Source organism: Bufo gargarizans, unplaced genomic scaffold, assembly GCF_014858855.1.
Source record: "Bufo gargarizans isolate SCDJY-AF-19 unplaced genomic scaffold, ASM1485885v1 fragScaff_scaffold_220_pilon, whole genome shotgun sequence".
Taxonomy (NCBI): Eukaryota; Metazoa; Chordata; class Amphibia; order Anura; family Bufonidae; genus Bufo; species Bufo gargarizans.
The window spans coordinates 295,380-323,337 of record NW_025334073.1 but is presented as its reverse complement, the minus strand read 5'-3'; the positions used below and the strand labels follow the sequence as shown (position 1 = coordinate 323,337).

General features: G+C 46.6%; 1 protein-coding gene across 1 annotated transcript in view; it reads right to left on the bottom strand.

Annotated features, from left to right (window-relative positions):
• Positions 1-1,223: 1,223 nt before the first annotated feature.
• LOC122922341 (MAM domain-containing glycosylphosphatidylinositol anchor protein 1-like) overlaps positions 1,224-27,958 on the bottom strand; it is a 276,736-nt gene continuing 250,001 nt past the window's right edge. Inside the window, exon 19 of the mRNA XM_044272917.1 lies at positions 1,224-1,319. Within this exon, the coding sequence (XP_044128852.1) occupies positions 1,224-1,319 (96 nt within the window). The remainder of the gene's footprint in view (positions 1,320-27,958) is intronic.

The following is a 27,958-nucleotide window of genomic DNA, read 5'->3' as shown; positions in this document are numbered from 1 at the left end:
AGCATCTACCGGATTTTCTCCCTTCGAGCTAGTGTATGGTCGGCACCCTCGGGGTCTTTTGAATATTGCCAAAGAGACTAGAGAGAGTGAGGCTGCACCCTACAAAAGTGTGATTGAACACTTGTCCCAAATGCAGGAAAGGATTGAAAAAGTAATGCCCATTGTAAAAGAACACTTGCTGCAGGCCCCGGAGAGTCAGTCCCGGGTTTACAACAGGTTGGCTAAAGTAAGAAACTTCAACCCTGGAGATAGGGTATTAATCCTTGTCCCCACAGAAGAAAGTAAATTTTTGGCCAAATGGCAAGGACCTTATGAAATAGTGGAGAAGGTCGGGGAGGTAAATTACCGGGTTCACCAACCAGGTAGATGTAAGCCCTACAAAATTTATCATGTGAACCTAATCAAATCCTGGAAGGACCGAGGTGTGTTAGCAGCTTACAGCAGTGGAAAAAAGGGATGTAGCGTTGAGATACCAGAGGTAAAGATTGCAGACACTTTGTCGGGATCTCAAACCTAAGAGGCAAAGGAGTTTGCACAGAAAAATAAAGATGTCTTTTCTGAGCTACCTGGTCGAACAGATATAATTAAACATGATATTGTACCCGAACCAGGGGTCAGAGTCAACCAAAAGCCTTATAGAATACCTGAGGCTAGACGAAAAGCTGTCTCCCAAAAAGTCCAAACAATGCTTCAGTTAGGGGTTATAGAGGAGTCCCATAGTGACTGGTCTAGTCCTATAGTCTTGCTTCCCAAACCTGATGGCACCATACATTTCTGTAAGGAGGATGATGGACAAAATTGTAAGACCACATCGTAGATACGCAGCTGCCTATTTAGACGATGTGATAATCCATAGCACGAATTGGGAAAGTCATCTACCCAGGGTACAAGCCGTCCTGAATACTATTAGGGAAGCAGGTTTGACAGTGAATCTGAAAAAATGTGCCATTGGGCAAGAAGAGGCAAAGTACTTGGGGTACTCGATTTGGCGAGGGGTTATAAAACCTCAAATAAACAAAGTAGAAGCCATCCAGAGCTGGCCAAGGCCTTTGAACAAAAAACAAGTCAGAGCATTCCTGGGTTTAACTGGTTATTATAGGCGTTTTATTGAAAATTTTGCCAGCATTGTGAGCCGTTTAACAGACCTTACAGAAGGGAAGGATTCATCCATGGTCAAGTGGACCACGGAGGCGGAACAAGCCTTTCAGAACCTGAAGCAGGCTCTATGTGCCCACCCAGTGGAGTTCATTGTGCAAACAGATGCCTCGGATGTTGGTGTAGGGGCTGTGAGAGTTGGGGAAGAGCATCCAGTAGTGTACCTGAGTAAAAAAGGTAAATGAACATGAAAAGAAATACTCCATTGTAGAAAAGAAGTGTTTGGCAATTAAGTGGGCCCTAGAAGCTCTCAGGTATTATTTGGTAGGGAGAACATTCAAACTGGTAACTGACCATGCCCCGTTTAAATGGATGTGCCAAAACCGTGAGAAAAACAGGCGAGTGACCCGATGGTTCATGTCTCTTCAAGATTATAGTTTTACAGTTGAACATAGACCCGGGCGTCAGCTTGGAAACGCCGATGCCCTGTCCAGGGTGTACTGTTTAAGGGCACAGTGTGTTCCTACCCCAAGGTCGAAACGGGGGAGGGGATATGTGACAGGACCAGGGGGAAAGTGGTAGAAGGAGTCTAAATTTCACCTAGGTTCCTGTCCTAGACGTTTTAAAAAGCAGCCAGGGAATTGACAGCAAGGAAAACTAGGCTTTCTCTTTGCAAGGGTTTTGTTAAGAACCTGGTTAGAAGGGTGGTTCCTTGCTCCAATTAGCCACTCCAGGTATTCAGGGTAACTGTGGCTAATCACCTTGGAACCTGCGGGTGCTATAAAAGTGCAGACGGCTCACTAGTCGAGGTCTCTGCTCCTGGGAAGAACCTGCTGTGTGATGGAGCTGGGCACAAGGCTCAGTGTCATGTAGTGAGGAACTACTGCCTGTTTAGACATAGTGGCCAGACGGCCAGGGATTTCCTATGTTTTTAACAGTTTTTGTTTAATACTTTTATCTGCAAAAGTCAATAAAACTGTTTGAGGCATCAAACTTGTGTGGACTGTGATTTGTGTGCCCATAGCGCCCGTCTATCCCGTGAGCTAATCCCGTTACAGCGTTTATAATTGCCCCGGTGTCCTAACCAAGTAGGACGACTACAATCAACGTCAGAAAACATACTGGGGCTTACTTTTTAAACAATGGTGGGTGAGAGACTGGGAATACATTTAACCCCTGAATGTGCAACATCCATCCACTGCACATCGGAACACAGCACAGGTAAACGCATCCTGATAATATGGCAGATTCTGGAGTATTCAAGACTATAATTTGCAACAAAATCAGGAGTAGTTCGTTAATCTCTACCATTGCAGTCAACAGACCTTGATTGAAGCTTCAACACTCAGACTCTTATAACTGATGGTGGGCTCTCTTATCGGTAGACCTCCCTTTAACCCCTTAGGGACCCATGACGTATCAGTACGTCATGTGTTGTTCCGATCACTGACGCCGGTGATCGGAGCAAGGTGCCTGCTCAAATCATTGAGCAGGCACCTCGGCTAAATGCGCGGGGTCATTTCAGACCTGCGGTTTGCGGCTTTTACCTGGTGCGGCGGCGGTGCGATCGGGGCTGTGGGGGGGAACCGATCGCATGGAAGGCAGCGCGATGTCTAAGGAAGACATTGCGCTGCCTTCCTGTGACGTGCCTGTGAGATCCAGCCCCCTGCATCTCACAGGCCGGAAGCTGTATGAGTAATACTCACTGTATTACTCATACAGCCAATGCATTCCAATACAGAAGTATTGGAATGCATTGTAAAGGATTAGACCCCAAAAGATCAAGTCCCAAAGTGGGACAAAAAAAAAAGTGAAAAAAAAAAGTTTTAAAAAAAAAGTTTTCCCCCAAAAAAATTAAAAGTTTCAAGTAAAAATAAACAAAAACTTAATTTTCCCCAAATAAAGTTAAAAAAATTGGTAAGAAATAGGGGGGGGGGGGGGGGTATACATATTAGGTATCGCCGCGTCTGTATCGACCGTCTCTATAAACATATCACATGATCTAACCCTTCAGATGAACACCGTAAAAAATTAAAAATAAAAACTGTGCTAAATAAACAATTTTTTGTCACCTTACATCACAAAAAGTGTAATAGCAAGCGATCAAAAAGTCACACGCATCCCAAAATAGTGCCAATAAAACCGTCATCTCATTCCGCAAAAATCATACCCTACCCAAGGTAATCGCCCAAAAACTGAAAAAATTATGGCTTTCAGACTATGGAAACACTGAAACATGATTTTTTTTGCTCCAAAAATGAAATCATTGTGTAAAACTTACATAAATAAATAAAAAGTATACATATTAGGTATCGCCGCATCCGTGACAACCTGGTCTATAAAAATATCACATGATCTAAGCTGTCAGATGAATGTTGTAAATAACAAAAAACAGAACAAAACAGCTATTTCTTGTTATCTTGCCTCACAAAAAGTGTAATATAAAGCAACCAAAAATCATATGTACCCTAAACTAGTACCAACAATACTGCCACCCTATCCTGTAGTTTCTAAAATGGGGCCACTTTTTTGGAGTTTCTACTCTAGGGTTGCATCAGGGGGGCTTTAAATGGGACATGGTGTCAAAAAAACTGTCCAGCAAAATCTGCCTTCCAAAAACCGTATGGCATTCCTTTCCTTCTGCGCCCTGCCGTGTGCCCGTACAGCGGTTTACAACCACATATGGGGTGTTTCTGTAAACTACAGAATCAGGGCCATAAATATAGAGTTTTGTTTGGCTGTTAACCCTTGCTTTGTAAAAGTAAAAAAAAATATTAAAATGGAAAATCTGCCAAAAAAGTGAAATTTTGAAATTGTATCTCTATTTTCCATTAATTCTTTTGGAACACCTAAAGGGTTAACAACGTTTGTAAAATCAGTTTTAAATACCTTGAGGGGTGTAGTTTCTTAGATGGGGTCTCTTTTATGGAGTTTTTACTCTAGGGGTGCATCAGGGGGGCTTCAAATGGGACATGGTGTAAATAAACCAGTCCAGCAAAATCTGCGTTCCAAAAACCGTATGGCATTCCTTTCCTTCTGCGCCCTGCCGTGTGCCCGTACAGCGGTTTGCGACCACATATGGGGTGTTTCTTTAAACTACATAATCAGGGCCATAAATATTGAGTGTGGTTTGGCTGTTAACGCTTGCTTTGTAACTGGAAAAAAATTATTAAAATAGAAAAATCTGCCAAAAAAGTGAAATTTTGAAATTGTATCTCTATTTTACATTAATTCTTGTGGAACACCTAAAGGGTTAACAAAGTTTGTAAAATCAGTTTTGAATACCTTGAGGGGTGTAGTTTATAGAATGGGGTCATTTGTGGGTGGTTTCTATTATGTAAGCCTCGCAAAGTGACTTCAGACCTGAACTGGTCCCTAAAAATTGGGTTTTTGAAAATTTCTGAAATATTTCAAGATTTGCTTCTAAACTTCTAAGCCTTGTAACATCCCCCAAAAAATAAAATGTCATTCCCAAAATGATCCAAACATGAAATAGACATATGGGAAATGTAACGTAATAACAATTTTTGGAGGTATTACTATGTACTATAGAAGTAGAGAAATTGAAACTTGGAAATTTGCAATTTAAAAAAATAATTGGGGAAATTTGGTATTTTTTAATAAATAAAAATGAATTTTTTAAAATTCATTTTACCAGTGTCATGAAGTACGATATGTGATGAAAAAACAATCTCAGAATGAGAAATAGAAAGAGGAGAAGAACCCGCGCTGACTCTATTTTTACCTGAAGAAATGCTAGTAATCTCAGATTTCCCAAGGTATATAGGACCTTATAGTCTTCAATATCTGTTCTGGTAGCTCTATTCCTGTCAGTACTGAGTGGATAGCTGCGCTAGCTGCGCTTATCCTTTACATGCAAATAAGTGTTGCAGAAGGTAAAAAACTGTTGCGGACTAATATGGCAGTCTTAGGCACTTACTGTTATGTGCTCCGCTCGGTTCTTTTCTGAAAAAGTTCAATCTTCCTGGTATTGATGATCCTCCTCTCTTGTCCCGTTCAATCTTCTATCTTCAGCTTGTTCTGTGTAGCGTGTGCAGCCCCGGCCGGTAGCTTGCGCGCGCACAGAGCAGCCGTTGTTTGGTGCGTTGTCCTGGAGACCTGTAGTGTGACGTCACACCCGAGACTACGGAAGCCTCTAGGGTCCACAATTCCTCTGACGCGTTTCGGAATGCACTGATTCCTTCCTCAGGGATAATTGTGAAGCCTGTTGAGCCGATTTTAAGCATGCAGGTCTCCATGGAAATGTTTTTTGTTGATAGTGCACTTAGAGAAACAGTGCTGGAACTTCAAGGGGTGCCAGGAATATTGAAGAAAGAGGGTTATGTGGTTAGTTAGCAATTAAGATTGGGTTAGTTTGAGTACATGTGATTCCTTTACACTATTGCTCCCCAGAGATATTAGGAGTATTTGAAATCTATGTTAATTAGTTTAGCAGAAGGGCCTGATTATTGGGAAGATTTTTTTTTATTTTTTTTATTTTTTATTGCTGTTGTGATTATTTGTCTTGCGTAATGACTTTCTTACTCTTAGCTATTATATAAGGAATTTATAGGAATGCGAACAATTCGATTTCTTGATTCAGGCCTGTAGGAGCCAGGGTGTTTAGGTTGTAAATCCACTCACTCTCTTTTCGGGACATTGCCTTTATATAATCACCCCCTCTGGGATCACGCCTCACTTGCTCTATACCTGCAAAGGATGAGCCTTCAAATTTGCCCTTGTGTTTTTCCGTGAAGTGGCGTGATAGTGGATGGCGCACAAATTTTTTGTTTATGTTTTTTACATGTTCCCATATTCTGACCTTTAGCTCGCGTTTTGTTCTCCCTATGTACACCTTTCCGCACGGGCATTTTATGTAGTAAATGACCCCCTTTGAAAAGCAGGACAAGTGGTTTTTTATTTTATATGAATTGTTTTCACTGGTGATTTCTTTGATAATGTTTTTTTGTTTAAATGCTTGGCAAGCCTTGCATGTTCTGCAGGGAAAAAAACCTTTTTTGTCATCTGGTATGGTTGCCTTTTTGTTTTTCCCTTCAGTTGTGGTTCTAATTGATGGGGCTATTAAATTTCCCAAATTTTTTGATTTTCTAAAAATAAATTTAGGGGCCCTGGGTAATTTTTCCCCGATAATTTTATCGTGCTTTAAAATGTCCCAATGTTTTTTTATGATTTGTCTGAACTGGTATTCTTTTTCATGATATTGGGTTATTATGGGTATAACAAAGTTCGTGTTATCCTTCAGTGTGTTTTTTTCGTTATCAGGAGTTTTTTGTTTCTGAATCAGTGATTGTCGTTCTATTTTCATGACTTCATTTTTAATCTCCTCTAATTTTGTAGCATTGTAACCCTTTTCCAGGAATTTTTGTTGTAAATTGTTTGCCTCATATTCGAACCGTTCATTTAGGGTGCAATTCCTCCGTAAGCGGATGTATTGGCTCCGTGGGATATTGGTAAGCCAAATTGGGAGATGGCAACTGTCTAGAGCGATAAATCCATTACTGTCTGTAGGTTTTGTGTACGTCTGGGTTAGTATTGTGTTATTATGAATTTTAATGGTTAAATCCAGGAAATTGATTTCCTGGGTACTGTGGGTAGACGTAAAATGTAGGTAAAAATCGTTTTTATTTATTTCATTTAAAAAGTTTTGTAAGGACGGCATCCCCCCTTTCCATATAAAAACAATATCATCTATGATCCAGGTCAATCTCAGAATGGCCTGGATAAGTCAAAGCGTTTTAAAGTTATCAGCACTTAAATTGACACTGGTCAGATTTGCAAAAAATGGCCGTCCAGAAGGTTAAATAGGGCCAAGTCCTTAAGGGGTTAACTGGTGGACTCTTTAACTTTAACTGTCTTATAACTGATGGTGGGCTCTCTTATAGATAGACCTCCCTTTAACTGGTGTACTCTCTAACTTGAACTGTCTTATAACTGATGGTGGGCTCTCTTATAGATAGACCTCCCTTTAACTGGTGGACTCTCTAACCTGTAGACTGTCTTATAACTGATGGTGGGCTCTCTTATAGGTAGACCTCCCTTTAACTGGTGGACTCTCTAACCTGTAGACTGTCTTATAACTGATGGTGGGCTCTCTTATAGATAGACCTCCCTTTAACTGGTGGACTCTCTAACCTGTAGACTGTCTTATAACTGATGGTGGGCTCTCTTATAGGTAGACCTCCCTTTAACTGGTGTACTCTCTAACTTGAACTGTCTTATAACTGATGGTGGGCTCTCTTATAGATAGACCTCCCTTTAACTGGTGGACTCTCTAACCTGAACTGTCTTATAACTGATGGTGGGCTCTCTTATAGATAGACCTCCCTTTAACTGGTGGACTCTCTAACCTGTAGACTGTCTTATAACTGATGGTGGGCTCTCTTATAGGTAGACCTCCCTTTAACTGGTGGACTCTCTAACCTGTAGACTGTCTTATAACTGATGGTGGGCTCTCTTATAGATAGACCTCCCTTTAACTGGTGGACTCTCTAACCTGTAGACTGTCTTATAACTGATGGTGGGCTCTCTTATAGGTAGACCTCCCTTTAACTGGTGTACTCTCTAACTTGAACTGTCTTATAACTGATGGTGGGCTCTCTTATAGATAGACCTCCCTTTAACTGGTGGACTCTCTAACCTGAACTGTCTTATAACTGATGGTGGGCTCTCTTATAGATAGACCTCCCTTTAACTGGTGGACTCTCTAACCTGTAGACTGTCTTATAACTGATGGTGGGCTCTCTTATAGGTAGACCTCCCTTTAACTGGTGGACTCTCTAACCTGTAGACTGTCTTATAACTGATGGTGGGCTCTCTTATAGATAGACCTCCCTTTAACTGGTGGACTCTCTAACCTGTAGACTGTCTTATAACTGATGGTGGGCTCTCTTATAGGTAGACCTCCCTTTAACTGGTGTACTCTCTAACTTGAACTGTCTTATAACTGATGGTGGGCTCTCTTATAGATAGACCTCCCTTTAACTGGTGGACTCTCTAACCTGAACTGTCTTATAACTGATGGTGGGCTCTCTTATAGATAGACCTCCCTTTAAATTGGTGTACTCTCTAACCTGTAGACTGTCTTATAACTGATGGTGGGCTCTCTTATAGGTAGACCTCCCTTTAACTGGTGGACTCTCTAACCTGTAGACTGTCTTATAACTGATGGTGGGCTCTCTTATAGGTAGACCTCACTTTAACTGGTGGACTCTCTAACCTGTAGACTGTCTTATAACTGATGGTGGGCTCTCTTATAGGTAGACCTCCCTTTAACTGGTGTACTCTCTAACTTGAACTGTCTTATAACTGATGGTGGGCTCTCTTATAGATAGACCTCCCTTTAACTGGTGGACTCTCTAACCTGAACTGTCTTATAACTGATGGTGGGCTCTCTTATAGATAGACCTCACTTTAACTGGTGGACTCTCTAACCTTTAGACTGTCAGATAACTGATGATAGATTCATCAGGTAGTCCCTCATAACGGATGGTGGGCTGTCTTATAGATGGACTCTCTTGTAGGTATACCCTGTTATAACTGATGATGGACTCAACAGGTAGACTATCTTAAAACAGACTCTCTTATAACTTTCCGTGGGCTCTCTTATAGGTAGACCTTCCTATGACTGGTGGGCTCTCTAACCTGAAGACTCTCTTATAACTGATGGTGGGCTCTCTTATAGGTAGACCTTCCTATAACTGGTGGGCTCTCTAACCTGAAGACTCTCTTATAACTGATGGTGGGCTCTCTTATAGGTAGACCTTCCTATAACTGGTGGGCTCTCTAACCCGAAGACTCTCTTATAACTTTTCGTGGGCTCTCTTATAGGTAGACCCTGCTATAAGTGGTGGGCTCTCTAACTTGTAGACCCCCTTATAACTGATGTTAGGCCATTACACAAAAAGTAAAGAAGCACTCTAGCATGTTTTTGTCTACACAGTGCAGCACAATCTATCTTTTAAGAATAATGTGGATGCCCTTGTGTATACTTGTTTTAATGATGTGTTATTTATGGGGTGGAATCTTTATTCCTTCCTCCGCCCAGATATGGCTCCCCTTATGCAGCATACATTTCCCATCATGCCTCTGGCTTTGCAGACAGATCCTCCTCACACCGAGGGCAGCCAGTGATAGACCAGTGATATAGAATGCAGTCTGAGTGTATTGTGTGTGATGCAGCCTCAGCCTGTCTCCCCTGCCTCCTGCTTGTGATAGGTTCTCCGTGTCTGCAGGAGGTAGGGCGGAGCAGCGTGAAGCTGCATTTTATAGGAATACAATAGAGGAAGAAATAACATCTGTGTCAGGGTTAAACAGAGAAACAATGAGAGCCGCCAGAAGGGATGTGAAAGGTGATGATTTATCCTGTTTATTCACAGGAAGTCTGCCACACAGGAGAGACTGACAACCTCAGTCCCTATAATGAAAGGGTTCCCAAATAGGTCCTAGTAAGGTATACATATAACAGGGGAGATGCCCAGGATTAGCGGCTAGCCCTAAGCTATAACTTCTTATCCCAAGTTCTCCGTTGTCAGGACAGAACATGGCTTGCCTGTCCTGGTGGAAGGGCCCACTTAGGTTCTGTTTCATTTGAGGGGCTGGTGCCAGTGGCGTAGCGTGGGTTGCCAGCACCCGGGGCGAGCCATTTATTGCGCCCCCCCTCCCAACCTGTGGACACGCCCCTTTTACAGATAATGTAGTAGACCTATGTAACACCACAGATAACATGGTGGTAACTCTCTAAGTACAGATGATGTAGTAGATGGGTATAAGGCCCCAGAATTCAGAACACACACACAGTGTGACCTGAAGTCTGGGGCCAGGATGCGGCAGGGTGGGCCAAATTCTCAATCCACCCCCCCAACCCTACCGTGAAACAAATATGTGTTTGGACATTGCATACATCACTACAAAATATACAGGAGAATACAGCACCACATACCTCATCCATCCAGTGACGTCTCCTGTGATGTAGACTTTCCTCAGCGTCTTCATTCGGAGATAAGACCGCCATGACACCTTCTTTCAGCCGCGTCACATCTCTGCAGAGTTTTATTATTATTAGTTATTTTTATATATAATGGCCCCCTCTGTATAATATATAATGGCCCCTCTGTAATATTAGGATATATAATGGGCCATTATATATCCTAATAATACGGAGGGGGCCATTATATATTATAATAATACAGGGGGGGTCATTATATATAGTAATTATACAGAGGGGCCATTTTATATATAATAATAATACAGAGGAGGCCATTATATATCCTAATATTACAGAGGGGTCATTATATATAATAATTATACAGAGGGGCCATTTTATATATAATAATAATACAGAGGGGGCCATTATATATCCTAATATTACAGAGGGGTCACTATATATAATATACAAGGGGGGCATTATATATTATAGTTATACAGAGGGACCATAATATATAATAATTATACAAGGGGGCCATAATATATTCTACAGGGGGCCATTATATATTATAGTTATACAGAGGGGCCATAATAAATGATAATTATACAAAGGTGCATTATATATTATACAGAGGGGCCATTTATATATAATAATTATACAAGGGGCCATTATATATTATACATAGGGGCCATTATATATTATAATTATACAGAGAGGCTATTGATAATGGGCCCTCTGTATAATTCTAATATACTGTATAATGGCCCCCCTGTATAATTATAATATATAATGGCCCCCCTGTATAATTATTATATATAATGGCCCCTCTGTATAATATATAACGGCCCCTTGTATAATTATTATATATTATGGCCCCACAGTATAACTATAAATTATAGTTATACAGTGGGGCCATAATATTTACGGTAATAATTATACAGGGGGGCCATTATATATTAGAATTATACAGAGGGCCCATTATTAATAGCCTCTGTATAATTATAATATATAATGGCCCCTATGTATAATTAATGATGGCCCCCTTATATAATTATTATATATTATGGCCCCAATGTATACCTAGAAGCTGCCACATCAGAACCATGAATGCCAGACTGCCACACCACCTATTTGGCCTGGCAGAGATCTGGCACTTCACTCATTGATTTATTACCATTATTATTGCATGCTGCTCAGTCTGGCTAAGGCTACTTTCACACTAGCGCTTGATGGGATCCGTTCTGAACGGATCCGATCATATTAATGCAGACGGAGGCTCCGTTCAGTACGGATCCGTCTGCATTAATAACTTAGAAAAATTTCGCAAGTGCGCAAGTAGCCTGCGCGGATCCGTTCAGACTTTCAATGTAAAGTCAATGGGGGACGGATCCGCTTGAAGATTGAGCCATATTGTGGCATCTTCAAACGGATCCGTCCCCATTGACTTACATTGTAAGTCTGGACGGATCCGCACGCCTCCGCACGGCCAGGCGGACACCCGAACGCTGCAAGCAGCGTTCAGCTGTCCGCCTGTCCGTGCGGAGCGGAGGCTGAACGCCGCCAGACTGATGCAGTCTGAGCGGATCCGCTCCATTCAGACTGCATCAGGGCTGGACGGCTGCGTTCGGGTCCGCTCGTGAGCTCCTTCAAACGGAGCTCACGAGCGGACCGACGAACGCTAGTGTGAAAGTAGCCTTACATGGCCACCCAACTTAATCACTACACGTCACTACTAGTGCCACTAACTCCCTTTCTACCTCTGCTCTGTAGTAGTCTCAGTCTGGACTGGACTCCACTCTGTCACTCTGGACTCTTCTAGGGCGGCTCAGGGCTCACTCATCAGACTCAACAGTTCTTTGTCTTCTTGACTGGAGTCTGGAGTGACTGTGTGTGACACAGTGCCCACTGCTGCTAGTCACACTGCTGCTGTGAGTGACTCTGACTGCCGCGGCGCCGCCTCCTGCTCCTGCCTCCTGGCAATCTTCTGCTGGCTCTGGCTCCCGCGCTCCGCACTGTGTTTCCCGCCTGGAAAGTGGGCGGAGCCGGAGGGAGCCAGGCCAGCGGCCAGCCTAATGACATCACCCACTAGCACTAGGAGAAGGAGGCGGCGAGGAGAAGGAGGCGGCGAGGAGAAGGAGGCGGTGCCAGCTGCCAATCATGTATGTAATGACTCTAGCTGCTAGTGTAAGTAGTGCGCCCGCCGCGACCGCACAAATCATGAATGAATCATGATCTGCATCAGGGCGGCAGGGCCGGGCGGGCGCGCACTAAACAGCTGAGCTCTCTGGCCGGCCGTTGCGCCGCATGCCACAACGGCGCAACGCAACCTGAATAAAAACTTAAAACTTACATTATAAAATCTTTCAGCCGGCGCCGGAGCGCCCCCCTGCAGTTTGGCGCCCGGGGCAACGGCCCCCCTGGCCCCCCCCACGCTACGCCCCTGGCTGGTGCTGAGGCTTCAGGTTCTGATGGAAATTTACAGATTACAGAATTTGTCAGGAAATATGAGCAGGAATAACCAGTGATAAGAGTCCCTCTCCGCAGTTTAGATCTGAGACTGGCGGTAATGGCCGGGAACATGGATTATACATGGCGAATAGGGCCTGTAATATGTTAACATGTGTGACTGCGACAAATCAGGATTAAATGACTTCTCCCTGATGTAATTAATCGTAATTATCAATTCCCTGTGTGGTCGGAGGACTGGACTGCGGCAAAGTGACTGAAGACAAGCCTCTGTCCTGGGCAGACGAGGCACCCATGAATGGGGTGAGAAAATGAGTAAGGAGCTTGTAAACTATTACTACAACCAGGAGATTTATTATCTCACAATATAATAAAATTATAAAAAATGAGGAAAGATTAGCCAAGCTATTCCCATCCTTAGCTGTTCGTACATCCCCCAGGTCATTCTCACACCAGTGTGATACAAGCATGACGAATAAATAAGGCTTGGCCATGGTCGGCACAGACAAGTCGTGGCCATCCGCAGATTCCTCTATACCAGTGGTGGCGAACCTATGGCCTTAGACCAATATGCCTTAGACCTTTCCTGCCATTCAGCAGCGCAGGCGCACTATGAACAGCACAGGCAGCGCACTGAATGTAGGCAGGCTACGATAGCTAAATGATAAAGTACATGGAAGATAGACTATATTATTATTCAGGTTAATTTGCCGTGTTGGCACTTTGCGATAAATAAGTGGGTTTTGGGTTGCAGTTTGGGCACTCGGTCTCTAAAAGGTTCGCCATCACTGCTCTTTACTGATACATGGAACACCGCTACTTTGTGAAGCTTGATTGTGTTATTGAGAATAATCCTAGGGTCATTCTCATCATTTATGAATTGATGTTGAACTGACGGAGATTTTCAGTCCTATGTAGAGGACCCCAGCATCACGACTTCTTGTTGGCCATTGTTACAGTCCTCTGGCTCACAGCAATGAACATATGGGCAGTGATGGTGGTTGATTCGACCCTCTAGAGAGGCGTTGACTCCTGGCTGCTGCTCCACGAGGACGGTGAGATCTGTAATCCAGGACGCGACGCCTGCTATCATATCACGTCTGCTTTTCCACTTTAATCAGTTGGAAACCAAAATGTGATTAGACTTTTCTGTGTGAGCGGGTGGAACAGATGTTGGGCTGCGCACAGCTTGGGCTGGGAATCTGGATACCTGAAGTATCTGAGATACAATCCTTTTGGCTCTGTGCAATGTCTTTAGGATCTCCCAGCGGCGAGGCCCTGCTGTCAGGCAGCTGTCAGGCACAAACAGGGGAGACCCGTATCATTTATCTGTAATAAGGCAATTAATCACCCGCACTCACCTCCTGACAGCATGAGGCACCGAGGTATTTCTCACGTCTGCAGTAAAAACTTACCAGGAACTTCTCACAGCTGATCCAACTGCTACAGTGTATCGGCCTCTGTGATCTAGACACATCAGGGGCCCACGGCTGCCCTGACTGCTTGTTACAATGTATCAGAGCGGATTGTCTAGACTGGATACAAATGTAACAAGCCTTCATCTCAGGGAAGTATTGGGGCAGGATATAAAGAATGGGGGAGATTCATCAAAACTGGTGTAAAGGGAAACCGGCTTAGTTACCCATAGCAACCAATGAGTTTGCGCCTTTTATTCTTGAAGAGCTCCTTTGGAAAATGAAAGGTGAAATCTAATTGGTTGCTATGGTAACTAAGACAGTTTCTCATTACATAAGGTTTGATAAATCTGACAGAAAGCAGAACTCTTAAAAAAGAAAAAGAAAACGGACACTCCTCTCCTGAAATACTCTGTGCTGCTGGGGGGGTTTTGCTCCTTTCACTATGTAACTGTCACCCTGTGACCTCCCATTATATCAGCACACTCTTTATCTGAAATCCTCTGTGCTGCTGGGCAGACTCTGCTCCTTCCACTATGTAACTCTCAGTCTGTGACTTCCCACAAGAGAAGCACGCTTCTCTCCTGAAATCCTCTGTGCTGCAGGGACTCTGCTCCTTCCACTATGTAACTTTCATCCTCTGACCTCCACAGGATCAGCACACTCCTCTCCTGAAATCCTCTGTGCTGCTGTAGACCCTGCTCCTTTCACTTTGCACCTTTAGCCTGTGACTTCCCATAAGATCAGCACACTCCTCTCCTGAAATACTCTGTGCTGCTGTGAGGACCCTGCTCCTTCCACTATATAACTCTCATCCTGTGACCTCCACAAGATCAGCACACTCCTCTCCTGAAATCCTCTGTGCTGCTGGGAGGACCCTGCTCCTTCCACTATGTAAGGCTCCATTCACACGTCCGTGGTGTGTTGCGGACCCGCAAATTGCCGGTCCGCAACACACCCACCCGGCACCCCCATAGAAATACCTATTCTTGTCCGCAAGCTGCGGACAAGAATAGGACATGTTCTATCTTTTGCGGAGCTGCGGACCCGAAGATCGGGGACGCGCCCCGCAATTGCGGATGCAGACAGCACACTGTGTGCTGTCCGCATCCATTCTGTCCCCATAGAGAATGAATGGGTCCGCACCCGTTCCGCAAAATTTCATCCTGTGACCTCCACAGGATCAGCACACTCCTCTCCTGAAATCCTCTGTGCTGCTGGGGGCCCTGCTCCTTCCACTATGTAAGGCCTCATGCACACTACAGTGTTTTTTCACTATCGGTGATTTTGCTTCAGTGGTCCGTGTCCGATTTTGCTTCAGTTGTGTTTTCTTGTGTCTTCCTTTTTTTTTGTCTGACAGATTAAAAAAAAGGAAGGTTAATGAAAAGTGTAATTTTATTGCACCAAGGTCTTGTAGAAAAAAACGGACACGGACGACATACCAGTTGTGCATCCGTTTTTTTGGACGGACCCATTGACTTGAATGGGTCCGTCCTCCGTTTTCCACTGACAAGAATAGGACAGGTTATATTTTTTTGACGGACTGGAATCACGGACACGGAGAAAAAACGGAGGACTATCAGTTTTTTTTCACAGCTCCATAGAAATGAATGGGACCTCCACTAAACTGTGAAAAATTACGGAACAGACGCGGATGCACACAACGGTCGTGTGCATGAGGCCTAACTCTCATCCTGTGACTTCCCACAAGAAAAGCACGCTCCTTTCCTGAAATACTCTGTGCTGCTGGAGACCCTGCTCTTTCCACTATGTAACTCTCATCCTCTGACCTCCACAAGATCAGCACACTCCTCTCCTGAAATACTCTGTGCTGCTGGAGACCCTGCTCTTTCCACTATGTAACTCTCATCCTGTGACCTCCACAAGATCAGCGCACTCCTCTCCTGAAATACTCTGTGCTGCTGGAACCTTGCTCTTACTTCTGATCTCCCTGCAGATAATATCTGTAATGTGTTCTCATTCTGAGTCCAGCGGAGCCTAGCAGGTCGGCCATGGGCCACAATTACCCAGGGGCCCCAAAGTAATGTAATTAATCTGTGAAACAATGAAGAAAAGATGTCCTGATAATTACAGATATCTATTTTATACCGCTACTTCCCTCAATGGAATGTGTGAGCTGTCACTGGAGTCCAGTGGAGCTACAATATCACATGCCGCTCACTGCCTCTGGGTGGTACTAACCTGCTTTGTCATCCATGCTTTACACTGCATTCTATCTCCATAAAATCATATTATAAATCAATATTTCCAGCCTACGTGCATTGTCTTTGGTAGGGGGTGGTCTACTCTACATAGGAGCAATACACACAATTTGCCCCCTAGTGGTAGCAATAGGTAGCTGAGAATTCTACAAGTGGGTGGAGCTGAGGGCGGAGCATACAACAGCTCCCCCCAAGTTTTAAAGTAGAACACCCGCAAAAATGTTATTCTCTGACCTGCTAGAAAGGTACATGATATAATCTGTAGTGAATGTAATCTTCTCATCAGTGTATGTATTTGTGAGTTATAACCTCCCTTCTGTTCCTCAGCTGTGTCATGTGTCCAACTCGCTGATCTCCAAATGACACAGCACAGGAGGTCAGTTACTTCTCAGTTCATTCCTATGAGACATTGAGGCTCCTACAGGAATACATAGAGAAGCAGACAATGCTATGTTATTTGGAGAGAGTCGTTGTCAGTCACATGACACAGCTGAGGATCAGAAGGGAGGTTATAACTCACAAATACAGACACTGGTAAGAAGATTACATGCACTACAGATGTACCTTTGTCAGATAATAAAAAAAAATTTGCGGGAGTTCTTCTTTAATAAGATATTAGCACATCATGTATACAGCTGGATTTGTATTTGGTTATAGAAGTAAGACATTTTTTAGTTTTAGATGCTGCACCCCCCTGTACCCCGAGGGCCCCTGCTAGGGTGGCCAGAGGTTTGGTTTTAGGCCGGACAGTCCGGCTTTCAGACTCCCTGTCCTCCGTCCGGCGCAGGGCCTGGATGGACACAAGGATGTCCTTTTAAACAGCTCACTCTCAGACAGCAGCACAGTGCTGTCTGAGAGTGAGCTGCAGGAAGAACGTCCCTCCCTTCCACCCCTACAGCTGACAGAAGTTGATTTTTACCTTCATTTTTTTAATTCCCGTCGGCTGCGGAGTGGGAGGGGTGTGGCCTAACAGGTCGGGGGCCTGGCTTAGCGGGACCAGGGTTTTTAAGTCTGTCTTTTGAGGGTTGCCTGAATGGCCAACCTAGCTCCTGCTCCCAGAGGACCCCCACCTGCCATGTGTCATTTATTACACTGGTGTGTCCCTATGTAGCAGAGGCGCTTTTTGGCACAAGGGCACACGATGCATTTGTTACCTATGCACCCTCTATAGCACTGCTCCCCAACCTGTTAGCTATTGAAAAACTACAACTCCCATCATGCACTACCAGCCCAGGATGGGGAACAGAATTCTTCCTCATGTCAGCAACTCTATTACCTGTGTTATTCTACCTGTACTTGCAATAAATCTTGGGAAACTATTATTCCTGCATCAGGCCAATCATCTGCAGATGAGGCGCGAGGCATCGGCCTCCTGACAGGTGCAGCACAGATTGCTTGAATTCTCCTGGAGGTGGTAGTCTGTACATGGTAGTGGCACGTTCCCTCTCTGTGACCGCTGGTGATGGTGCATTCATACCTTACACCTTATGTTAGCTCCATAAGTTATTCATCACAGACTGCGTGGAAAATCTCATCGAATAAAATTAGCGGCGGCCCCGATATTCCTTGTACATACTCAAAATAAAATACTGCCGGAGGAGACACCCGAGGAGCGGAAACAAAAAGTGCCAACAGTGTCCCCCCCACAGCTCTGAAGATAAACTGCCTAGTCTTCTGTAAAGACATGATGACATTTAGAAGGTGTCTCCACCAGAGGGAGCTCCGGGGAGGCATCTGAAATCTGATCTCTGCTATATAATCTGTATGTAATGAGCTCCCTCTAGTGGTGGCTGTATAATCTGTATGTAGTGAGCTCCCTCTAGTGGTGGCTGTATAATCTGTATGTAGTGAGCTCCCTCTAGTGGTGACTGTATAATCTGTATGTAATGAGCTCCCTCTAGTGGTGGCTGTATAATCTGTATGTAGTGAGCTCCCTCTAGTGGTGGCTGTATAATCTGTATGTAGTGAGCTCCCCTAGTGGTGGTTGTATAACCTGTATGTAGTGAGCTCCCTCTAGTGGTGGTTGTATAACCTGTATGTAATGAGCTCCCTCTAGTGGTGGTTGTATAACCTGTATGTAATGAGCTCCCTCTAGTGGTGGCTGTATAATTTGTATATAGTGAGCTCCCTCTAGTGGTGGCTGTATAATCTGTATGTAGTGAGCTCCTGTCATGGAACCATGAACCAGACGTACAACAAGAGATAGTGGAAATAAGAAGGCTTTATTGAAATCAAGCTGTAAGCAAAAGTCCAAACGGATGGCTAAACCGAAGCAGGGTCTTGCGTAGACAGAGGTCAGGAACCAGAAGGGTAGTCAGACGAAGCCTGGATCAGGAACCAGCAGGGTAGTCAGACGAAGCCAGGATCAGGAACCAACGGGGTAGTCAGACGAGGCCAGGATCAGGAACCAGAAGCAGCAGCAGTCTTAGAAGCATGTGAACACAGGAGGACCAAGCAAGGAACTGAAGCCACAGACCTCCTATATATATGAGCTAGGCATCCAGCTCCTCCCAGTGGGAAGGAGAAGCCGCAGGGTGGGAGGCTACAAGAAACCCAGAAACCAAGATGGCCGCCAGCACATGTCAAACGAAGGAGAACAGTAAGAAGGTAAGACCATGACAGTACCTCCCCCTCAAGGGCCCCTCCTCCGCGGAGTAAGGAACGGTTTCTGAGGGAAGCGTGCGTGGAAGGCTCGGAGCAAAGCAGGAGCATGGACATCTGCGGAGGGAACCCAGGAACGCTCCTCTGGACCATAACCACGCCAATGGACCAAAAACTGCAACCGACCGCGGACCAGGCGTGAGTCCAGGATATTGCTCACCTCATATTCCTCACGATTGCCCACTTGGACCGGACGGGGCCGAGGAACCGAGGAAGTGAAACGATTACACACCAATGGCTTCAACAGGGAGACATGAAACACGTTGGAGATCCGCATGCCTAGAGGAAGCGCAAGGGCATAGGCTACCGGGTTTACCCTGCGAAGCACTCGGAAGGGACCAACAAAGCGAGGCGCCAGCTTGGGAGTGGGCACTCGAAGGTTGAGGTTGCGGGTGGACAACCATACACGGTCTCCGACCTGGTAGGAAGGAGCGGGCGCTCGTCTGCGATCAGCCTGGAGTCTCTGGCGCTGCGCAGAGACCTCAAGGGACCTCTGGATCTGTACCCAAGAAGCACGTAGGACGGAAAGGTGATCCTCCACAGCCGGAATATCCTGGGGAGAGAATACCTCCGGTAACACGGCAGGTTGGAACCCATAATTGGCCATGAAGGGAGACGTCCCAGAGGAAGAGTTCACCGCCGTGTTCCTGGCAAACTCAGCCCAAGGCAGAGGGAGCACCAGATTGAGCCGCCAAAATCTGCTCACCCAGGGGAGAGGTCAGGCTGGTGCGAATGGCGGCCAGGATCTGATTCGGAGGTATGACCGAAGTCGGAATCGACTCCTCCCCGGACAGCTCGGAGTACTGCCGTGATAAGGCATCCGCTCTGATGTTCTTGGAACCGGGTAGGTAGGAGACCACGTAATTAAAACGTGACAAGAACAGAGCCCATCTGGCCTGACGTGGTGTCAATCTCTTGGCCTCAGAAAGGTAGGTCAGATTCTTGTGGTCCGTCAGGATGAGAACCGGAACCACCGAACCCTCGAGCAAGTGCCTCCATTCTTTAAGGGCCTGCACGATGGCCAATAACTCCCTGTCACCAATCTGATAGTTGCACTCCGCGGAAGACAGTTTCCGGGAGTAAAACCCACAAGGAAGCAGAGGACCCTCTGGTGTTCTACGCTGAGACAGAAGGGCGCCTACTCCCGTCTCAGACGCGTCCACCTCGAGGACAAAGGGCAACCCAGGGTTGGGATGCGACAGAATCGGAGCCGACACAAAGGCGGACTTTAGAGCCTCAAAAGCTCGGATGGCCTCGAGCGGCCAGACCTGGAAATTACTGCCCTTCCTGGTCAGATCCGTGAGAGGCTTGGCTAGCATGGAAAAGTCCCTGATGAACTTCCGATAATAATTGGCGAAGCCCAAAAAGCGCTGCAGGGCACGGAGACCACTGGGCTGGGGCCACTGTAAGACAGCCGAAACCTTCTCAGGATCCATGGAGAGCCCCTCAGCGGAAATGATGTAACCTAAGAAGGTTACCTGGGATCGGTGAAATTCGCATTTCTCAAGCTTACCGAACAGCCTGTTCTCTCGTAACCGTTGCAACACTCGTCTGACATCCATAATGTGGGCCTCCATGGATTCAGAATATACCAAGATGTCATCCAAATAGACCACCACACACTGCTGCAACAGGTCACGGAAAACATCGTTGATGAATTCCTGGAAGACTGCGGGCGCATTGCACAACCCAAAGGGCATAACCAAGGATTCATAATGACCGGTCCTGGTGTTAAACGCGGTCTTCCACTCATCGCCCGCCTTGATCCTTACCAGGTTATATGCCGCCCTCAGGTCGAGTTTGGTAAAGACCGTGGCCCCTTTGAGGCGATCGAACAGCTCGGAAATCAAGGGTATCGGGTAAGCGTTCTTGATCGTGATGCGATTGAGACCCCTGTAATCGATGCAAGGCCTCAACTCACCGCCCTTCTTTTTCACAAAGAAAAATCCAGCCCCTGCCGGGGACGAGGATTTGCGAATGTGTCCGCGTGAAAGCGCCTCCCTCACGTACTCCTCCATGGCCTCATTCTCCGCTACCGACAGTGGATAGACTTTGCCACGAGGAGGAACGGCACCAGATTGTAACTCTATGGCACAATCGTATGGGCGGTGCGGAGGTAGGGCAACCGCGCGCACCTTATCGAATACATCCCGGTACTCTTCGTATTCAGGAGGCAACAGAGAGTCCGAGGAAGTACACAGCAACTTGACAGGCCCATGGATGCAACTAGCCCCACACTGCGGTGACCACGAGAGGATCTCGGCCGATCTCCAATCGAAAGTCGGATTATGCTTCTGGAGCCAGGGGTACCCCAAGACCACCGAGTAGTGTGGAGACGAAATCACCTGGAGACAGACCGACTCTCTGTGAACGGCACCAATGGCTATCCCCACTGGAAGGGTCTCATGAGTCACGTGTGGCGGCAGAAGGGGTCTGCCGTCTATCGCCTCAAGAGCCAGTGGGGAACCTCGAGGCTGCAGAGGAATGGAATTGGCGGCAGCGAACACACTATCAATGAACAAACCACCAGCACCAGAGTCCACCAACGCCTGGGTCGTCACCGAGCCCCCAACCCAGGAGAGGACAACAGTGATCAGTGGTTTGTCAACACGGGAAACCGGGGACGAGGAGACTCCACCCAAGATCTGCCCCCGACAGGATCTCAGGTGCGAGCGTTTCCCGGACGGTTCGGACATGCCAACCGAAAATGCCCACCGAGACCACAGTACATGCATCGGCCCTCGCGTCTCCGGAGTACCCTCTCCCCCTCGGACAGGCGAGCAAACCCCAGCTGCATGGGTTCACCCCCAGACAAGTCATCCCCAGGAGGCGTGGGAGGAGAGGGAGGCACGGGTGGGACAGCAAACGTAGGCGCCAATCTGTTAGAAGACCTCCGCAGGCTCTTCTTAAAGGAAGGTCTCTCCCTGAGTCTGGTGTCAATCAAAATCAGGAAAGAAATAAGAGACTCGAGCTCCACTGGTAGGTCCTTAGCTGCAACCTCATCCTTCAAGGCATCCGAGAGACCATGAGAGAAAGCAGCGACCAGAGCCTCATTATTCCAGCCCACCTCTGCTGCCAGGGTACGAAACTCAATGGCGTATTCAGCTACGGATCGTGAACCCTGTCTGATGGACATAAGGAGCTTCGCAGCAGAGGCAGCACGAGCCGGCACATCGAATACCTTCCGAAGAGAAGCAACAAAACCGGAAAACTCGGCAACCACCGGATTGTTGTTCTCCCATAAAGGGCTGGCCCAGGCCAAGGCCTTGTCCGAGAGCAGCGAGATCAAGAAGCCCACCTTTGATCTCTCAGTAGGAAAGGCATGTGGCAGCAACTCGAAATAAATGCCCACCTGGTTAAGGAAACCTCGGCACTGAGTTGGCTCTCCCCCAAAGCGCTGTGGAAGGGGGGCAGAACCGGTCATACCCCGAGACACCGCAGGCGCAGCAACAGGTGTCGGGGTAGACTCTGGCGCAACAACCGGAGCGGCAGTAGGAGCGGGCCCAGGAGCGACAACCGACCCATCGGCAACGGAAGCGAAATGAGCCGTGCGTTCAAGCAGGGTTTGCAACGCCACAGCGAACCGACCCAACAGGTGATCCTGCTGATCAAGTCTGGCAACCAGCGTAGGTAGCGAGGATGGCCCTGTACCGTCAGAATTCATGGCTTGGTCCTAATGTCATGGAACCATGAACCAGACGTACAACAAGAGATAGTGGAAATAAGAAGGCTTTATTGAAATCAAGCTGTAAGCAAAAGTCCAAACGGATGGCTAAACCGAAGCAGGGTCTTGCGTAGACAGAGGTCAGGAACCAGAAGGGTAGTCAGACGAAGCCTGGATCAGGAACCAGCAGGGTAGTCAGACGAAGCCAGGATCAGGAACCAACGGGGTAGTCAGACGAGGCCAGGATCAGGAACCAGAAGCAGCAGCAGTCTTAGAAGCATGTGAACACAGGAGGACCAAGCAAGGAACTGAAGCCACAGACCTCCTATATATATGAGCTAGGCATCCAGCTCCTCCCAGTGGGAAGGAGAAGCCGCAGGGTGGGAGGCTACAAGAAACCCAGAAACCAAGATGGCCGCCAGCACATGTCAAACGAAGGAGAACAGTAAGAAGGTAAGACCATGACAGCTCCCTCTAGTGGTGGCTGTATAATCTGTATGTAGTGAGCTCCCTCTAGTGGTGGCTGTATAATCTGTATGTAGTGAGCTCCCTCTAGTGGTGGCTATATAATCTGTATGTAGTGAGCTCCCTCTAGTGGTGACTGTATAATCTGTAGGCAGTGAGCTCCCTCTAGTGGTGGCTGTATAATCTGTATGTAGTGAGCTCCCTCTAGTGGTGTCACGGACGGTGTACAGGAAACAAGGCAAAGCAACATGCATAAATGACTCGCTGGATCCAACAGCTAAGGAACCAAAGGGAGACCCCTGCAGAAGACCTGGCACTTTCCCTGGCTGCTTAGCCTATGCAAAGATCCGAATGGTGGAGGTTTGCATATCCACGTACCTTGACTATATAACCCCTGAGCACCCTACAATAGTGAGGGGACACGACCACCTGCCCCCTACACAAGACACGGAGGGAGTCAGGGTCACCTGGGATCCAGCAAACAGAAAATAACAGATAAATGTTCAACACTTAACTTTGTAGCAGACAGGAGGACAAGATCAGCATGCACACACACTCCAGGAAGAAGTATAAGCCGCCCAGAAAAGCATTCTGGGGAGGAATTTAAAGGGAAGCAATTAGTCCAACACATGACAGCTGAGAGAGGCTAATGAGATGAGGAACTGAATACCACAACAAAGAAACTCAAGGAGGAGGTTCTGAAAGGCCTCTGTCAGAGCTTCTCAGCTGTCTGGTTGTGACAGTACCCCTCCCTCTACGAGTGGACTCCAGACACTCAGAACCCACCTTCTCAGGATGGGACCTATGGAAAGCCCTGATGAGACGAGAGGCCTTAATGTCCGTCACTGGGACCCACATCTTCTCCTCAGGACCATACCCCTCCCAATGAACAAGGTACTGAAGAGAACCGCGGACAAGACGAGAATCCACAATCCTAGAGACCTGAAATTCAAGATTCCCATCAACCATAATCGGAGGAGGAGGCAAAGGCGAGGGTACAATGGGTTGAACATAAGGTTTCAATAAGGACTTATGAAAAACATTATGGATCTTCCAAGTCTGAGGAAGATCAAGACGGTATGCAACAGGATTGATGACAGACAGGATTTTGTAAGGCCCAATAAACCTAGGACCCAACTTCCAGGAGGGAACCTTCAATTTGATATTCTTGGTAGACAACCACACCAGATCACCAACATTCAGGTCCGGACCAAGCACACGTCTCTTATCTGCCACACGCTTATATCTCTCACTCATGCTCTTTAGATTATCCTGAATCTTTTGCCAAATAGATGACAAAGACGAGGAGAATCTGTCCTCATCAGGTAAACCAGAAGACCCCTCTCCCGAGAAAGTCCCAAACTGCGGATGAAACCCATATGCATCAAAAAATGGTGACTTATCAGAGGACTCCTGACGACGGTTATTTAAAGCAAACTCAGCAAGGGACAAAAAAGAACACCAATCCTCTTGATTCTCCGCCACAAAACAGCGCAGATATGTCTCCAGATTCTGATTGACGCGCTCTGTCTGGCCATTCGACTGCGGGTGGAAAGCAGAAGAGAATGACAACCGAACCCCCAAGCGAGAACAGAAAGCCTTCCAGAATCTGGAAACAAACTGCGTGCCCCTATCAGAGACTATGTCTGAAGGAATACCGTGCAATTTGACAATGTGATCAATAAATGCCTGCGCCAGCGTCTTAGCATTGGGCAAACCAGGAAAAGGGATGAAATGCACCATTTTGCTAAAACGGTCCACCACCACCAGAATCACAGTCTTCCCCGAGGAACGAGGCAGGTCCGTTATGAAGTCCATGGACAGATGTGTCCAAGGACGGGAAGGAATGGGTAAGGGAAGGAGAGGACCTGATGGCCGTGAATGAGGGACTTTGGCACGAGCGCAAGTCTCGCAGGCTGCCACAAAACCCTCAACCGACTTACGAAGCGCAGGCCACCAGAATCTCCGAGCGATGAGATCCAGTGTGGCTCTTACCCCCGGGTGCCCAGCAAGGACCGTATCGTGATGTTCTTTAAAATCTTGTGTCTTAAAGCGAGAGGCACAAACAACCTCCCAGGAGGACAAAGATCAGGAGCCTCTGACTGGGCTGCCTGCACCTCTGCCTCCAATTCAGGAAAAAAGCAGAGACCACCACACCTTCAGCCAAAATGGGACCCGGGTCTTCAAAATTCCCGCCTCCCGGAAAACAACGTGACAGGGCATCTGCCTTCACATTCTTAACTCCAGGGCGGAACGTGACAACAAAATTAAACCTAGAAAAGAACAACGACCATCTGGCCTGTCTCGGGTTCAGACGCTTGGCTGACTCCAAGTAGGCCAGATTTTTATGGTCAGTAAATACGGTAATAGGGTGTCTGGCTCCCTCTAGCCAATGGCGCCATTCCTCAAAAGCCAACTTGATGGCCAACAATTCCCTATCTCCCACATCGTAATTTCTCCCTGCGGAGGAGAGTTTTCTTGAGAAAAAGGCACACGGTCGCCAATTGGCAGGAGAGGAACCCTGAGACAAGACCGCCCCCACACCCACCTCAGAAGCATCAACCTCAACTATGAAGGGTAAAGAAACATCAGGTTGCACCAAGATGGGAGCGGAAGCAAAACTCTCCTTGATACTAGAAAAGGCCTTACGCGCCTCTACTGACCAAGAAGAAAAATCTACCCCCTTTCTGGTCATATCAGTGAGTGGTTTAACAATAGAGGAATAATTCAAAATGAACTTCCTGTAATAATTGGCAAAGCCCAAAAAACGCATCAGCGCCTTCTGATTCTCAGGAAGCTCCCACTCAAGCACAGCGCGGACCTTCTCGGGGTCCATGCGAAAACCAGAAGCGGAGAGAAGAAACCCCAGAAATTGAATTTCTGGAACCGCAAACACACATTTTTCCAGTTTCGCATATAATTTATTCTCCCGCAGGATGAGCAAGACCTGACGTAAATGTTCCTTATGAGTTTTGAAATCGGGAGAAAAAAATCAAAATGTCATCCAAATACACTAATACAAATTTTCCCATCAAATGATAAAAAATGCTGTTCACGAAATGCTGAAAAACGGCTGGGGCATTCATCAAACCAAAAGGCATAACCAAATTCTCAAAATGGCCCTCAGGGGTATTGAAGGCCGTCTTCCATTCGTCCCCTTCTCTGACCCTGACCAGGTTGTATGCCCCTCTTAGATCTAATTTGGAAAAGACTTTAGCCCCAACAATCTGGTTAAACAGGTCCGGGATCAGAGGAAGCGGATAAGGGTCACGAATTGTGATATTGTTCAGCTCCCTGAAATCCAGACAAGGTCTTAAAGAACCATCTTTTTTCTTAACAAAGAAAAAACCAGCGGCAACAGGTGACTTCGAGGGTCGTATGTGTCCTTTTCTCAGACTCTCAGAGATATAAGCACGCATAGCGATCCTCTCAGGTTGGGAAAGATTGTATAAACGAGATTTAGGCAGCTTGGCGTTTGGGATGAGATTAATAGGGCAATCGTACTCCCTGTGCGGGGGCAAATCCTGAACTCCACTCTCAGAGAAGACATCCGAAAATTCAGAGAGAAAAGATGGTATAGTCTTAGTAGCAACCTCAGAAACAGATGTCAAGAGGCAATTCTCTCTGCAAAAGTCACTCCAACCATTTATTTGCCTCGCTTGCCAATCAATGGTGGGGTTATGCTTAGTGAGCCAGGGCAGCCCCAACACCAGAGGGGTGGGTAAACCGCTAAGTACGAAACATGACACATTCTCAACATGAGCATCACTCACAATTAAACGGATATTGTGAACTATGCCCTTTAATGATTTCTGAGAAAGTGGAGCGGAATCGATAGCAAAAACAGGAATATCCTTTCTCAAAGCGCACACCTGGAAACCATGAGTTATCGCAAAGTGATTATCAATGAGATTGACCGCTGCTCCACTATCCACAAAAATCTCACAAAAAATGTTCTTGCTCTCTAGCGCCACCCTAGCAGGCAGGACAAAACGGGAACTACAAGCAAACGGAAAACCTTCAATTTCCGCCTCAACCCTGCCAATAGTAACAGACGGAACATTTTTAAAAGATTTTTTCCTGTTTGTTTCTTTATTACTCCCAGAAAACTGCCTGAATCTCCTAGAGGGACAAACATTTGCCAGATGATTTATACCTCCACAACAAAAACAAACCCTCCCATGCGGGCTGAATCTTCTATTGTCAGAAGCAATCAACCCCAGCTGCATGGGCTCCTGCTCAGAAGGGGCTGACGGCGACTGAGACCCCTGCGCACAGAATGGGACCTCTGCACTGTCCTGGGACTGAGTATGACAGGAAGGGGACATCTCTCCTCTCTCTCTAAGGCGCCTGTCAATACGAACGGCCTGAGACATAGCAGAGTCCAAAGAAAAAGGCCTCTCATGAAAGGCAAATGCATCTTTCAATCCCTCTGAAAGACCATGGCAAAATTGACTTCGGAGCGCAGCATCATTCCAACCAGTATCAACTGCCCATCTCCGAAATTCTGAGCAGTATATTTCTGCGGATTGTTTACCCTGGCATAATAGACGTAGTCTAGACTCAGCCAGAGCAATACGATCCGGATCATCATATATCTGACCCAGGGCTAAAAAGAATTCATCCACTGCACGGAGAGGCCGTGCCCCCTCCGGCAGCGAAAAGGCCCAGGACTGAGCGTTACCTCTGAGCAGCGATATAATGATCCCCACCCTCCGTTCCTCATCACCAGAGGAGTGGGGAAGAAGGCGAAAATGGAGTTTGCAAGCCTCTCTAAAACGCACAAAATTCTCACTACCCCCGGAGAACGTATCCGGGAGCGAGATCTTAGGCTCAGAACAAACTCCATGAACGCCAGCTGAACCGGTCACTTGAAGCTGAGAAAAAGTCCAGCGGAGATCAGCTACCTCCAATGAAAGACCCTGGAAGCGTTCAGCCAAAAGTGAAACCGGATCCATGCTTGAGACGGTTATGGCGGCTTATAATGTCACGGAATGTGTACAGGTAACAAGGCAAAGCAACATGT